Source organism: Spinacia oleracea, chromosome 6, assembly GCF_020520425.1.
Source record: "Spinacia oleracea cultivar Varoflay chromosome 6, BTI_SOV_V1, whole genome shotgun sequence".
Lineage (NCBI taxonomy): Eukaryota > Viridiplantae > Streptophyta > Magnoliopsida > Caryophyllales > Amaranthaceae > Spinacia > Spinacia oleracea.
In genome coordinates, this window is record NC_079492.1 from 91,889,852 (window position 1) to 91,904,791 (window position 14,940).

Genomic DNA, 14,940 nt, shown 5'->3' on the forward strand with positions numbered 1-14,940 from the left:
GAAGCTATTTGGCTAAGGAAGTTCATAGGAGAACTTGGTGTAGTCCCCTCCGTTAAAGGACCAATAGCTCTATATTGTGACAATAATGGAGCTATTGCACATGCAAAGGATCCTAGACACCACCAGAGAGTCAAGCATGTACTTCGGAGATTTCACCTTCTACGAGAGTTCGTTGAAAGAAAAGAAGTCGAGATAAGCAAGATTGGAACTGACGACAATATCTCAGATCCATTAACTAAACCTCTGCCGCAAGCGAAGCACAACTCGCACACTGCAGCTATGGGAATCAAGCATGTTGGAGAAAGGCTTTGATGTCCTTAATTAATGTTTAAAAGTTTTAGAGTTTAATACTTTGTAAAACATTTTGGTTAACCATTCATATAAATGAATAGAATTCATTTTCCATTTAATTTGTGGTTTATTAAATGATGAGTCCCTTCAATTTGACGATATATTCAAGATAGATTGTCAGGACCAGTCCTGTGACTAAGAAATGTCTATCAACTGAACTTGAATGTCAAAAGTTGAAAAAGGTCCCTGGTCGGAGATTTCTATAAAGGTGGACGAATAGAAAACGCTAGACGACTAGAATGCAAGATGACTAGTAGTTCTGTTTCTTGAACTATGTGGACATGGCAATGTCGCAATCATTTGCATAGATACTTACTTTGAGAAGACTAGTATCGGACAAACCTATGAAACTTTACTATAAGAGATGAAAATCTGTCATAAGTAAATTTCATTACATTATTAGACACTAATCCTCAATACCTGAGTGATTTGAGATTACTTGTTTGAGAACTGGTTACTTTGACGTTGTCAACCGTCGCACCGTAAAAGGAGGCTATAACGGCAATGCTCGGGTAATCACCTATCAAACGAAGTCTAACCTCAAGATCGCAAGATTGGGATTGTCCTCCCATAAATCGGGTTGAGATGCAGAAAGTTGTACAAGGCCACTCGGAGAGCTAGAAACTGTAAAATGCATGGCCATGCTCAGATGAATCATAGGCTATGATTATCTGTTTATTTGATCAGTTGAACTCTGAAACCGAGAAATACCTCTGAACATAATAAGGATGACTACTCTTACCTTAGGTTCATGAGGAAGCATCAAGCGACAAAGGAATTAGGAAATGCACACTTATCCCTAAGGACAAGTGGGAGACTGAAGGAAATAATTCCCTTGGTCCAAGTATGCATTCAATGCTAAGTCTAATAAATGCGGTTTGAGTGGAATTAATAATATTAATCCACAGCTTACTCTTGACTGAAACCGTAGGGTTATACAAATAGTACGTGAACGGATCAAGTATTTAAGTGAATTAAATACTCCATTTATGGATATTTGGAATCGACGGATCTCGGTTCCAGTGGGAGCTGAAATCGTCAAAAGGCAAATTATGAATACTCCGGAAATGATGATATTGCCGGAAACGAAAATATGGATCGTAACGAAAAATATAAATATTATCCAAGTCGCAGATGTTGCCGGAAACGAAAACATGGTACGTATCGGAAAATATTATTGGAAATGGAAATATTGTCGGAATCGGAAATATTGCCGGAATCGGAAATATTGTCGGAATCGGAAATAAATTCTGGAATCGGAAATATTAAATATTTGTTCGAAACGGAAATAAATTCCGGAATCGGAAATATAAAATATTTGTTCGAAATGGAAATAAATTCCGGAATCGGAATATTAAATATTGTTCGAATCGGAAATGAATTCCGGAATAAGAAAACGAATCGGAAGCGCGACGTACGAAATAAACATCGGACGAGCTTGCTAGATGCAAGGCCAAGCACGAAGCCAGGCCCGCGCCTAGCTAAGCGAGCAAGCAGCAGCAGCGAGCACTAGAGGAAAAATCCTTATAGGTTGCTCATCAAAGGTTGCTCATCAAAGGTTGCTCTTATCAAACAAGTGCAACCTTTAAGGAACAAAAAAAATTAAAATCTGAAAATTTCCCCAAAAAAATAGCGCAACCTTAATCTAGGAATAAAAAAAAAAAACGACAGTCTCTCTTCCGTGCAATCCAACGTCTCTCACAGCTCCATCATAACATCTCCCTACACAGGTGACCGGCGAAGCCACCGGCGAAACCACACTCACACGCTCGCACCCTCTCTCAACCTTTACTCTCAACCCTAAACCCCATTACTCTCTCGCTTTCTCTGCCGACATTGATCTAGATTACACTCAAGCTCAAATTGCTCTCTCAATTTGAAGCTGTACGACACATTGCAAACGAAATCTAAAGACTTTGAGGTACTAATTTGTCCCCCACCTTTTGAATTTCGATCTCTGGGTATGTTTTGTTCTTGATATTTTTTCTAGTCTTGCTTGGGGTTTCGATTTGGGGGTTTTCTTGGTATGAGCTTATTCAAATTTCTCTCTTCAAGTTCCGAAATTTTGGTTATTTTCCATGATTTACAAGGTTAGATATTAGGTTTTCTAAATTATTTTCTGATTTAGGTTTTGATTTTAAATTAATAATTAGCAATAATATGATCGAGTTTTAGTTTTCTTGGGTTGAGAATTTTAGTGAGATGCTTTTGCGACAATAATATGATTTTAATTTTGGTAATTAGCAATAAGATGATCGAGTTTTTTTATTGTATATTTGAATCTATTTTCTTCAATATCTATTGCTCGGTGGTAGTGTTTGTTCATGTTAAATTTGTGGTCTTATTGCTTGAATTCGTTCTCTGTTTCTTTTTGCATTAATTTTTTAGTTTAATAATACTTTTATTATCTTATAATTTCGAATTCAGAAGAAACCTCATGTCATTTGTTTAAATTGTTGGGTTTTGTTTTTTGGTTGATCTAAAAATGAGGTTTCCTTTTGGTTGATCTATTAGTGAGTGGACTAGTTATATTGCTGACCGTGAATAAGTTGAGGACTTGCTGGTACTTGACATTATTTTCACAGTTAACATGGGTGCTGCTGGATATAGTTTATAGTTTTAGAAGGATATGGAGAATTATCTACTCTGCCATATATTTAATTAGACATTTTTACTAGTTATGCCATACAAGTAACAGTAGGAATATCAACGAGTTATGAATATACCATTCAGTGCCATTTGGAATTTCAAGTTTTGATAATGAGACTATGGTTATCAATTTTGATCTCCATTTACATTGTTTTGATCATCGGGATATGATTAGCAAGTTTGCAGCTAAGAGTACTCTAACTTGTTAGCTAACTCATATTTTGAGATTAAATAGGAACCAATTGGCAAATAAATGGATCACGATAAGAAATAATACAGGAGTTCTTGGTGTTGAAAATTGCTATGGAGGTGGAATCAGTTTTGCAATGGGAGTAGTTAGGCTGTCATGGTCGAAGGTTTTTTAAAAAGCAGATCATACGATAAATAAGTGTCTGCTTGGCTGTAGTGGTGAATGAAATATGGACATTAATTGAGAAAGGATGAGTTCTTGAATCTCTCTGTTGCTTCTAATGTGCATCTGTGTATGTCTTTGTACTGCTTTTGTTCTGCACTATACTTCTCTTCTGTTTTGCTCTTCTCGGCTACTGTTTCTGTAATGCTCTATACTGCTGCTGTAGTTGACTAGTTGCTGCTGCAGTTGGCTCTGTATTGCTGCTGTTGTGCCTGCTCCAGTTGGCTCGAATCAGCAATAACATGATAAAAGTATAGTTTAAGGTCTCATATAATACAACCAGCACTATATCATGATGTAAGAACAACTAAACAAATCCAGTTATTGTTTACCCCCCCCCCAACTAAACAACTAAACTAAATTATCACCTCAGTTGATCAACCTTCTGAAAATGTCATAAACTGAAAAGAAAATCAAAACCAGTTATTGTTTACCCCCCCCCCCCCCCACTCTTTCTTCTTTTCTTGGGTGTAATTTTTTTGTTCTTCCATTGCTCTCTCAGTTTTATAAGGGTGAATGTGGTTTCTTATAAAGCAATGTCAATAGCCTTATTAGGGTGAATGTGGTTTCTTATAAAGCAATGTCAATAGCGTTATTAGGGTGAATGTGGTTTCTTATACAAAAATCGCATAGCTTTATCAGGAGAAATGTGGTTTCTTATAAAGCAATGGTACTCCAATTCTTTCTGCTTTTTACGCTTTTCGCTTTTTAACCTTCTAGGAGAGCTTTTTGTTGTACATTTTGGGCTTTCCAGTCTTTCGTTCTTCCCCCTTCTACAGCAGACTTGTTGTCCTCTGGTGAGTGCAATTAACATGATTTTTGATGCATGCAAAGTTTTCTTTAACATTGAATTGCTGATTTGAAGCATTTGTATATTAATAGTCGTAGGATAGTTTAGGAGCTCCATTCATTTGTTGGACACAATCTGGCAAGACATGACCGACACCGATTTAGAAAGAACAAAACATATCATGGCGGATATGATCTCCCCTGTTCTGTTGGACACAATCATTAAAGGTTCTTCTTTACTTAAGTTCCCCCTTGAAATTTATTTGATCTACTCAGTTTGTAGAAGTTTTAAGCATTTGTTTAGTGAGGTTCTTTGATTTCTTGCTGTATGAATTTATGTGAAATTTATTATTCTTTGATTTGTTTGATCTACTCAATTGAAATATTCTGTCTCCACAATCAATTTCCTTCTCTGTAGTTGAGTTCATTTCTGTTTCAAAGTAAGATAGCTAAAGTATGCACCAATTGAAATGCCTTTTATGTTCACTTGTCTTGAGGTCAATCTTCATCATATAAACAATGTTCTTAGCAAAACGGTAAGTTGTGCTGCACATAGTAATTTGTGTAGGTGATGGTAGTTAGTATATTGCTCAAGACTGGGCCATTTAGTTCCTTCTGAAGATAGATATTGTTGCAATGAGGCACTAGTAGAGAAAACGTCATTTGCAACTCCCTTTTTGCAACTCACACATTGTGTGAATGCTACGAGAAGTCATCGGTCAACGCGGGTCAAGAATTTAATGACTTAATTGCACCGATTTTGGGCCCTGAACGCTGCAATTTTTGGGGAAAAAATTAAAAAACCTACTCGCAGCGAACCATGGGAGTGCACGCTAAGAAAAGGTTGCTTAATTGCAGCTTCCTACGGATCTCCGCGCTGCGTGAACCTTTTTCCAGATCTAAAAACATTGTGAAGTCTCCTCTCTCCCTAGAACTCTCCGTCCATTTCAAACCCTAGAATTAATTATCTCTCTGTTTCATCCAATTCGTTCAATGGCCAATTCGTTAAATGGGTTTATGAAAGAGCTTCGATATGGTTCCTTCCAGCTCTCATTACAATCTAGACGAGTGGATCGACTGCTGATGTAGCGCAAGCCTCTCCGGCCCTCCTTCAATAGGTTAATATTTCAATACCCAAATCTCACTAATGTTTTTGGTTTTCTTTCTCATTTTTTTGGATAAGTTTGTCGATCATTTTGAAATATGTAATGGGTTCATCTCTTTCGATTTTTTTGTTGAATTTTCAACCCTAATTTACAGAGAGATAAAGAGATGGCGGATGAGAGAGAGGACGTCGACCTTGTACTGCGCTTGAAGTTCTACCTTCACTTCGTCAATTGTGGTAGGGTTTCAATATAAGTTCTTAAACTCTTTGTTTTCTTCGATTTTAAATGATTTATGATGTTTGGTTGATTTGGTTTCTTAATTTTTGGGGATTTATTGTTATTCATTTTAGTTGTTAATTTGATGTAAATTTGTGGGGTTCTGTTAATTGAGAGATTGGATTTGGTAATTTAAGGGTTAGTTTTTTTAATGTTTATGTCAAATTTGTTGATTTGGAGTCAAATTGGTTCAGGTTATTTGGAATTCATAGTATGTTTATTTGTTTGATTTTCTTATATTTGAATGCTGGATGTTGTGGTATTCTTTGTTCATTAGATATTTGTTTGGTTTGTTCTAGTTCATACTGCGAAAGTGAGATGAACTCTTAATCCAAATGGGAGATACCCAGATTTTCTCCGGGTTTGCTAGGTTCTCTATGAAGCTTTTTTCCATTCTCAGCAGATGATGATGATGATTTTATCTCTGCCAGTTTCTTCTGGATTTCTGTTCTAGCCTTCTGTATCAACAAGCTTCTGATATCAATCAGTGGAGGAACAGGTCGCCTAGCAGAGGATTTGTTAGGGGTAGAAAACTGGGTACAGTGCATCTGTTTCCCTTGCGCATTGCTTCGGTAACAACCTTACCACCAAAATCACTACCATTTACAGACAAATTACCTCCACTCTCAACCTTTCTTTTCTTATACGACCTCATAACCTTTGCTGTGCCGACAAATTGATTACAGCCAACTGAACCATTGGTACTTGAATCAGCTTTCATCTTTTTCCTAGGTTTATTTGGATGTCCGTTGGTCTGGTAAAATGTATCAAATCCATTAGGGCTGACATTCCCATTTCCACATCCATTAATGCAAACTGTCCAATGGGAGTTGTTCACATTTCCACATCCATTAGTGCAAACTGTCCAAAATGTAGGAGGAAGAGAAGACTTTAACAATTAGCCACTGTAGAAGACAATTGAGCTTTCCTCTTGAGATCATATGCAGCTCTTTTAGCACTATCTCATAAATGAGTTCTAAAAAGTAGTGCTTATAATTTGCTTCTTTTGGTTACTGTAAGTCTGTTCTATAATTCAAATGTTTAAATACGAAAAGTGAAAGCCAGTTTCTTACTTCTCTCCTCTCCTCTCTTCACCCACCCACCCCCCCTCCCCCCCTCCCCAGGTGTTCTACCTTCTAATTTCCTTTTGAATTATTGTATTTATTTGTGAAGCTTTTAGTGGGGTGCATGAGAAGGTCCCCTCTGTGACGAACCAATCAGAAATGTGAAATTCAAGATAGTTGATGCTAGGATTTCTCCTGAGCCACTACATCGGGGTACTGGACAAATAATCCCGACAGCCCGCCGTGTGGCTTATTGAGCTTTCCTTATGGCAACCCCTCGTCTTATGGAGCCAGTTTATTATGTGGAGGTGCTTCTAGCTTTGTCCTGTTCTTGTACTAGTCTGTTGACTGCTTTTTCCTCCATGATTGTAACATTTGTGTTTTCTTCCAGATACAAACACCGATAAATTGTGTTTCTGCGATCTACACAGTTCTATCTCGTAGGCGTGGCCATGTGACTGATGATGTTCCACAACCAGGGACCCCAGCGTATCTTGTGAAGGTTGGTTTTATCTTGCTTATCTTAGTGTGATTACATTATGCTTCATTTGTATATTGAAACCACATTAATACAGCTTTTCCTTTTTCTATGGAGTCATGTTGAATTCATCTAATATTAATATTTGTTTTCAATGCATTTTTGCCTGTGATAAAGTCATTTGGGTTCGAGACATACTTGAGGTACCATACCCAGGGGTAGGCCTTTTTCTCATCGGTCACTAGTAGAAAAAACTACATTTGCAACCCCTCGATTGCAGCTCGCCCTCATTGACCTCGCTACAACTACATGTAGTCAACGCGGGTCAATTACCTTCTTTTCCTTCTTTTCCCAGATGAACCAACCTCGGGTTTGGACTGTTGGTATCCTTCTTAGCTGTTGTTTCTAATAATGCAGTGAGTTATTGATCGTGGTCAGAATATGGTGATCTGAATGTCAAAACCAATACAGAAAAACAATAACTAAACTATTATTTGACTTTTTCTCATTTTGTACTCGGCCAGAATATGGCACATTGGAGTGATAGAAAAGTTTTAACTAAAAAAGTTAAACTGGACAAACTAGTGTTTCACGCATTAACATGCTTCTTTTACGCTTAAAGGAAATATTGTAGATAGTCATTCATGTAAGGCTAGATTAGGAGGGTTTTTCACAATCATCTTGCTATTTGTATGCAGTTTCAGGTCATTGTAATGAATGCAAACATGGGATGCAGCTCCTGCCGTGACAAAGTCTTCAGAGTTTTGTCAAAAATTACTGGTAATTGCGATTTGCGATATACATCTATTTTCAATTCAGAAACTAATAAAAGTCTTATAAATAACGGATATTTCATGAAATACCCCTGAGGTTTAAGTTAATTCACCAGGTACCCTCGTTGTTTCAGTAATCTACCAGGTACCCCTCAGGTTTCATTTTCTCGCATGACTTAAACCTGCCGTTAAGTGGCCGTTAGAAACTTTTTTTCACCAGGTACCCTCGTAATTTATTTCACCAGGTACCCCTGACTTTTTTTAGATTTTCACCAGGTGCCCTTGTGCTTTATGGTAATTTCACCAGATACCCCTGCTCACCAACGGCTAGTTTTTTTTTAAAAAAAACTAGCCGTTGGTAAGCCTTCTCTATTTAAAGGGGGAGCCGCTGCAACTCTTCACTACAAATTTCTGTTCTTCCCCTTAACCAACTCATATTTTCCCTAATTCCCAATTCAAATGAGCTCATATTCTCAATCTTCTTCTACAACGTATGAATCCTCATACGTTGTAGTTCCACACAAAACATGCAACATATGTGGGAAAAAATTTGCAATAAGAAGTTCTGAAACAATGAAAAATCCTCAAAGACTATATTACAAGTGTGACTTATGTGACAACTTCAAGTGGTGCAAGGGAAGCATTGAGCAACCACTGCCAATCAGAAAAAACAGAGGTAGCACGAAGGAAGGAGAAATTGAAGAAAACAGAAGCTTGGATGAAGAAATTCACCAAATGAAGAAGAAACTCAAGCAGCAAAAGAAATTAATGCATGGAACTATCAATATTGGCATTGTAATGTTTTTTATTCTAGTATTTGTAATGAGAAAGTGAATGATGACATTTCATCAATAATATGATATTTCATTTCCGAATTAAGTAGCTTTACAAAAGTGTGCCCCCGACACACAAAAACTTTAAGTGTAGCTCTACAAAAACTTGCTCCCATTGGCAAAAGATATACATGATAAGTTTAGCAAAAAGTTATGCATAAATCACAAAATCAAGTACGCTTCCTTTTTCCCTTACTTGATGCATTACGTTGTTGCTGTGAACTGGAAGCACCTTGATCTCCCCCTTGCTGTGAACCAGCTGCACCAGAACCAGCTGCACCAGCTGCACCAGCAGAACCAGAAGCACCACCAGCAGCAGCAGCAGCAGCAGCAGCAGCAGCAGCATCCTTCTTTTGCTTTGCAGTGGCCCCACCTCTGCATGTCCTTGCATTGTGTCCCACCTCCTTACACTTACCACACCTCACAGTGCTATTTCTCTTTCCCCTTTTTGGATCATATTTACCTCTTTTTCTCAGTTTAGGGGGTCTACCTGATGCTCTCTTCATGGGTGGTGGGAGGATAATAGGAAGGTCAAAAGAAGGCCATTGGGTTGGGTCAGGCATGGGGTGTATGTGCTCTGAGTAAGTTAACTTGTATGCTTGCCCTTTGAAGTAGTGAGACACAAAATCAGTAGCCTCAAGTCTTTGGTGGTAAATAACCCTAAGGCCATGTCTGAAAGGTATGTCAGATATTTGCCATACTCCACAACCACAAGTCCTTGCATCAAACTTAATAGGGTATTTGACAGCCCCCTCTTTCACTTCATATTCCCCTCCCCCAGCAACTGTTACAGAACAAAACCTGGTGAAACTAGCCGTTGGTGAGCAGGGGTATCTGGTGAAATTACCATAAAGCACAAGGGCACCTGGTGAAAATCTAAAAAACCTCAGGGGTACCTGGTGAAATAAATTACGAGGGTGCCTGGTGAAAAAAAGTTTCTAACGGCCACTTAACGGCAGGGTTAAGTCATGCGAGAAAATGAAACCTGAGGGGTACCTGGTAGATTACTGAAACAACGAGGGTACCTGGTGAATTAACTTAAACCTCGGGGGTATTTCATGAAATATCCGTACAAATAATGTTAGGACTGCCTTCAATCTTTCTTAAACTCCATTTTTACAAGATTATTCGTTTTTACTGAAACACCATTAAGAGGTTGAACAAACTTGTTGGGCAGTATGTTGCAGCTGATGACGCTGGACCTCTAATGTGAACAATGCAGGTTAGTGCTCATATTCACAGCTCAATGCATACAATGTTAGTGCTCTGGCACATTCAGAAACTGACATTGTTAGATATGCAGGTTGTATTGCTTCTTGTGTTATCTGGTGCGTTTCTTAGAGCCAATCAAATTTGTTTCTCCTGCGATGCCACCCGATACTGTGGGAACTGTGGTTGTTCTGTGTGGACATGCAATTGCTCAGAGTTCTTCAGCAATCCTCGGGCATAGTTATTCGAGTGGTAACTTTTATTGTTTGTCTTTGCTTCTTAGCAATCCTCGGGCATAGTTATTCGAGTGGTAACATATATGGTTTCTTAGACCATTTTTGTAGTAGTGCTTCCTTATATAGTAGTAGTTGTCCCTCTAAATTATATGTAGCTAATAACAAAAATTATCTCCATCAACCGTTGCTTTGAGATTATAGTGTAGCTAGATTATTTACACTTATGTATATTGATGATCTGGTGCTTATTGTCTATAATTGCAACATACTGCTACATGCTTAGTAATCAATGTCGACCTGATATCTTATTTATTTATTTGTTTGTTTATTTGGGGGAGGGGGATAGATAATGGTTCAGAATATATAAACAGCCTGGAAAAGACTTGTGCGTCCGTCCACCTTGGAAAATTTTCACTATCTGACTTGCCACCTGTCTCTTACGAGAGTATGAAATTATGTTGATTGTTGAGTTTCTTTATGAGAACCAAAGCCCAAGTTTCGAATGGCAAATCGTTTTGGACTTGGATCTTCTTTGGAAAATTATATTCTTTGTCATGACTGTGTTTTAGTTCACATAGACAAAGTAGTTGATGGACATAATAATTTAACTTTTGAAGTAGTAATGCAAACGACATAGAAATACAACCAGTAACAAAGAATAAAGTCATAAAATACTATATTTACTTATTGTGTTTAATGGGGTAATGCAAAACATACATTCGTTTTCTAAAGTTGTTCAATGTTGGTTTATTTGTCGGGGAAGTAAATTTTCATATGTTCATTTTTTAAATTCATTATCGGGGAAGTACTAATCCCCCGACCTCTCATCTTGATTTATTTGTTTAATATCTTTGCAGGGCTCGGTACGAGGAGGATGACACTCATTCAAAGAGAGGTGTTCTCCTGCTATATAGAGCAAGGTGGGCAACGGATAGGAGAATGAGTTTGTTGTCTAGTAATGTTATGTTTTATGTTTTTGTTATGTGTTGGATATGACGTTGGATGCTACTTGGAGCATATATATGGTTGTTGGAACATATATGTATGTTATGTCTTATATACAGGTCTTTATAAATTCCCGTTTTGTCCGGGTTTCGCAAATTACAAGGGAAATTATGGCAAATTTTTTGCAACCTATTAAACTATTTATAATGTTTTTATTATAATTTTTTGTCAAAATAATAGGATTGTCCAGGGATAAATATGCATCTGATCGGAGCTATTATATATTTATTTTTATTTTTTTAAAAAAAAATATTAATTGAAGCGCGTGTGCTAGCACTAAGCTGCAAAATGACAACTAATTGCAGCGCGTATTTCCCAACAAGGCGCTGCAACTACTTTTTATTTGCAGCTTATAGGGGTCGATCCGCGCTGCAACTAATACACTATTTGCAACTTATACAGGTCTACCCGCGCTGCAATTAACCTATTATTTGCAGCGTCTATGATCGCTGCAAAATTTTTTACGGTATTTGCAGCCATCACAATTGCAGCGCGCGAAAACGCTGCAAAAAGCCCGTTTTGCCCGCGCTGCAAATGTGATTTTTTCTACTAGTGAGGAGATAAGTATCTGCTTTAACAGTGTTGCATTTTCTGAGTTTCAGTTACAATTTTGTGGAAAATATATTACTCTTATTAGAGTTACTCCCTCTTTCCCGTCATATTGATACCATTTTGTAAGTACCAAAAAAAGGGAAATATGGATTGATTTCTGTCTACTATATTAACTGTATTGACGTATAATGTATTCACATGTTCATGCAGTTTTGAGTTTTTAACTATATTTTAAAATAGTTAAAAGTAGAAATTACTAACTTTTGGGGTAGACTGGCAGAAGGGTTAGAAACTACGTATCTGTTGCCTCTTTATACCGCAAAATGTGTCGGGTTATTGTTTTTGTATAGCGTAGGCAGTAAACATGGGATAACACTAACAGTGCTATTTTTACTGATTGTAAGTGCAATATAGGTTTGAAATGGAGCATAATATAGGTTTGAAATGGAGCTCCTTTTTGCAGTATCAAAGGTGGAATTCTTGTCCAATCCTTGTGTAGTTTATTTTCTGTCATACTAATGAGATTATCCAAAAGAATTTTAATAGATTGTTAATTGTTTAACATGAATTGGGATACTGCTTCTATACCGAGTGAGGCTGCTATAAATCTATAGTTGTTCTTTCTCTCAACTTTTTCTCCGGCAGATAGGTTAAATTTGGTACACTTTGAAATTTTGTCATTATCTTACAGCCGATCCTCGAATTTCTACCGTCAATATTATCTGGATTAATCATGGCACAACAACTTGGGTGCAAAGTCCCTGTAGGAGTACAAAGGGTGTAGCAGTACAAAGGGTGAATTAGCTGTGGAAGTAGCTCTGGAGAAGGAAGCAGTCAGGCTAACTGGTGATGCATGGAGGATTGTCCTAGATTGTTGTCTGCCTGTTTTCCACCTGATTGATACTAGGCGCTCTATTCCATATGAAATAAAACAAATCCAAGACCTTTGTGGAATATCATGTGCCTTTGATCAAGCAGTGCAGGTATGGTTAAACTGCCTGTATTTCTATATTAATAGCATGCTGTTAATATTTTTTCGTTGCATTATATGGTAAGGATTGCAACTTGTGAAGGGATTTCAGAAGTTTTCTTTTGTGAAGTAGATACTCAGTTGTTTTTATTATATTTGGTCTTTGATGCATTGAAGTTAAGAGGTTTTGAGATTCCAGTTAAGAGGTTTCTGCAAAAGCCAATAAGACAGAAAAGTCAAATACATTGTGTATGACGTTATCAATTTGTCATATTTACAGCTTTGCAAAGCCAAGTTCATCATTTTCTAAGTAAACATTCTAAACCAATTACATATTTAATATGATTAGTTTAAAGTTTATAAGACGCATTTCGAGCTATTTATGCACATCTAAGACTCGTTTTGGTCGTTGTAGGTCATATGTAGCCTAAAATGCCATTCCGAGCTATTTATGCACATCTAAGACTTAAAATGAGTTTCATAAACATATAACTAATTATATGAATCATTAAAAAGATTTAGAATGTGGAAATAGGTTCGTTTGTTGGTAGTTGGGATCGAAAATGCCATTTTTGGCCATAAATGACCTATATCGACCCAAATGAACCATAAGCGTGCATAACGAACTTCAAATGAGTCTTATAATCATATAAATAATCATCTAAATCATGAAAAAGTTTTAGAATATGGATATAAGTTCGTTTGTTGGTAGTTGGGATCGAAAATGCCATTTTTGGCCATAAATGACCTATATCGACCCAAATGACCCATAGGCGTGCATAACGAACTTAAAATGAGTCTTATAAACATATAATTAATCATATAAATCATGAAAAACGTTTAGAATATGGAAATAGGTTCATTTGTTGGTAGTTGGGATCGAAAATGTCATTTTTGACCATAAATGGCATATATCGACCCAAATGACCCTTATGATTGCATAACGAACTTGAAATGAGTTTAGTAAACATATAACTAATCATATTAATCATGAAAAAGGGTTAGAATGTGGAAATAGGTTCGTTTGTTGGTAGTTGGGATAAAAAATGCCATTTTTGGCCATAAATGACATATATCGACCCAAATGACCCATAGGCGTGAATAACGAACTTGAAATGAGTCTTATAAATATATAACTAATTATATGAATCATGAAAAAGATTTAGAAACTGTCATTAGGTTCATTTGTTGATATTTGGGATCGAAAATGCCATTTTTGGCCAAATATGATCTATATCGAGCCAGATGAGCCTTAGATGTGCATAAAGAACTTGAAATGAATCTTAGTATGTACACTCAGAAAGTTGTTTTCGCGACCAATATAATTTCTGTTTTTGCATATGAAACTTAATTTAATTTATTGGTTTGCATGTACGTTGTTCTTTTAAAGGTTTTCAAAACTCCAAGGGAGGGGACCTTTACCAAGAAGGAGTTGGATGAAGTTCGAGACAAGTGGGCTACTTACTTCAACGATTGTGAACTACCCTCAGTGTAATAAGTAGAACAAGCTTGTAGTTATCCGTTACTCTTACATTATTTTGTTATTTATCGATTTAATTAATTACATTTGAATTAATACGGTAAAATTATTGGAAATTTGAAATTAATATCATTTTTGAGGAATGTCAAACTAATGTTTGGTGAAATAGTATTCTATAAATTATAATGCAGAATTTTATATTGCAAATATCAGGAATTATATTGCAGTTTTTTTTTTTTTTTTTTTTAAAAAAACTCAAAAGTTGCCCTTGTTTGCAACAAGAGCAACTTATGTGAAGCTTATAAGTTGGCCTTGTTTCAAACAAGAGCAACTTATGTGAAGCTTATAAGTTGCCCTTGTATGCAACAAGGGCAACTTATAAGTTTCACATAAGTTTCCCTTACTGCAAACAAGGGCAACTTATAAGATTATAAGTTTCCTTAGTTAAGGGCAACTTTTGATAATTTCACAAAAGTGACCCCCCCCCATATGTTGCCCTTATAATTGGCAACTTATAAGCCTATTTTAAGGGCAACTTATGATGTTTTTTCCTCAAGTAGAGCCCAGCCAAGCAAGGCAAGGCCAGCCGAGCACGGAGCAAGGCCAGGCCCAGCCGAGCAAGGCAAGGCAGGCCAGCAGCAGCGCTCAAGCAATGGGCCGCGTGCTGCCAGCATTGCTGGGCCGAGCCGCGCACAGCGCGCCCCTTCGTGGGCTGCGTGTGTGTGTGTTTTCGTGCAACGCTACGAATCCTTAGACG

At 37.1% G+C, this 14,940-nt stretch overlaps 1 protein-coding gene across 13 annotated transcripts; it reads left to right on the forward strand.

Moving 5' to 3' along the window:
• The first annotated feature begins 1,921 nt into the window (after positions 1-1,921).
• LOC110797684 (110 kDa U5 small nuclear ribonucleoprotein component CLO-like) lies at positions 1,922-14,315 on the forward strand. Of its 13 annotated transcripts, XR_008924191.1 has the most exons (11): positions 1,922-5,319; positions 5,462-5,543; positions 6,757-6,955; positions 7,039-7,149; positions 7,824-7,905; positions 9,909-9,953; positions 10,035-10,192; positions 11,034-11,096; positions 12,148-12,204; positions 12,425-12,716; positions 14,094-14,315. XR_008924191.1 is itself a non-coding variant. In XM_056833249.1 (8 exons), the coding sequence occupies exons 4-8, from the start codon at positions 6,914-6,916 to the stop codon at positions 8,258-8,260; spliced, it is 381 nt and encodes a 126-aa protein (XP_056689227.1). In that variant the 5' UTR covers positions 1,924-2,272; positions 3,579-5,319; positions 5,462-5,543; positions 6,757-6,913; the 3' UTR covers positions 8,261-8,453. The 13 variants fall into 13 exon arrangements, 7 of the variants coding, with proteins under 7 accessions (XP_056689227.1, XP_056689226.1, XP_056689230.1 ...); XM_056833249.1 differs by lacking the exons at positions 9,909-9,953; positions 10,035-10,192; positions 11,034-11,096; ... (1 more) ...; positions 12,425-12,716; positions 14,094-14,315 and adding exons at positions 8,015-8,043; positions 8,144-8,453 and having other exon boundaries at positions 1,924-2,272; positions 3,579-5,319; XM_056833250.1 differs by lacking the exons at positions 9,909-9,953; positions 10,035-10,192; positions 11,034-11,096; ... (1 more) ...; positions 12,425-12,716; positions 14,094-14,315 and adding exons at positions 8,015-8,043; positions 8,144-8,453 and having other exon boundaries at positions 1,926-2,272; positions 4,133-5,319.
• Positions 14,316-14,940: the final 625 nt, after the last annotated feature.

What these genes read in the sequence shown, in the direction of transcription:
- LOC110797684 (XM_056833248.1), top strand. Translation starts at nt 6,914, where the DNA reads ATGGCAACCCCTCGTCTTATGGAGCCAGTTTATTATGTGGAG. An exon ending in AGCCAGTTTATTATGTGGAG is followed by an intron (nt 6,956 to 7,038) that starts GTGCTTCTAGCT and finishes GTTTTCTTCCAG; the next exon opens with ATACAAACACCGATAAATTG. An exon ending in CCCCAGCGTATCTTGTGAAG is followed by an intron (nt 7,150 to 7,823) that starts GTTGGTTTTATC and finishes ATTTGTATGCAG; the next exon opens with TTTCAGGTCATTGTAATGAA.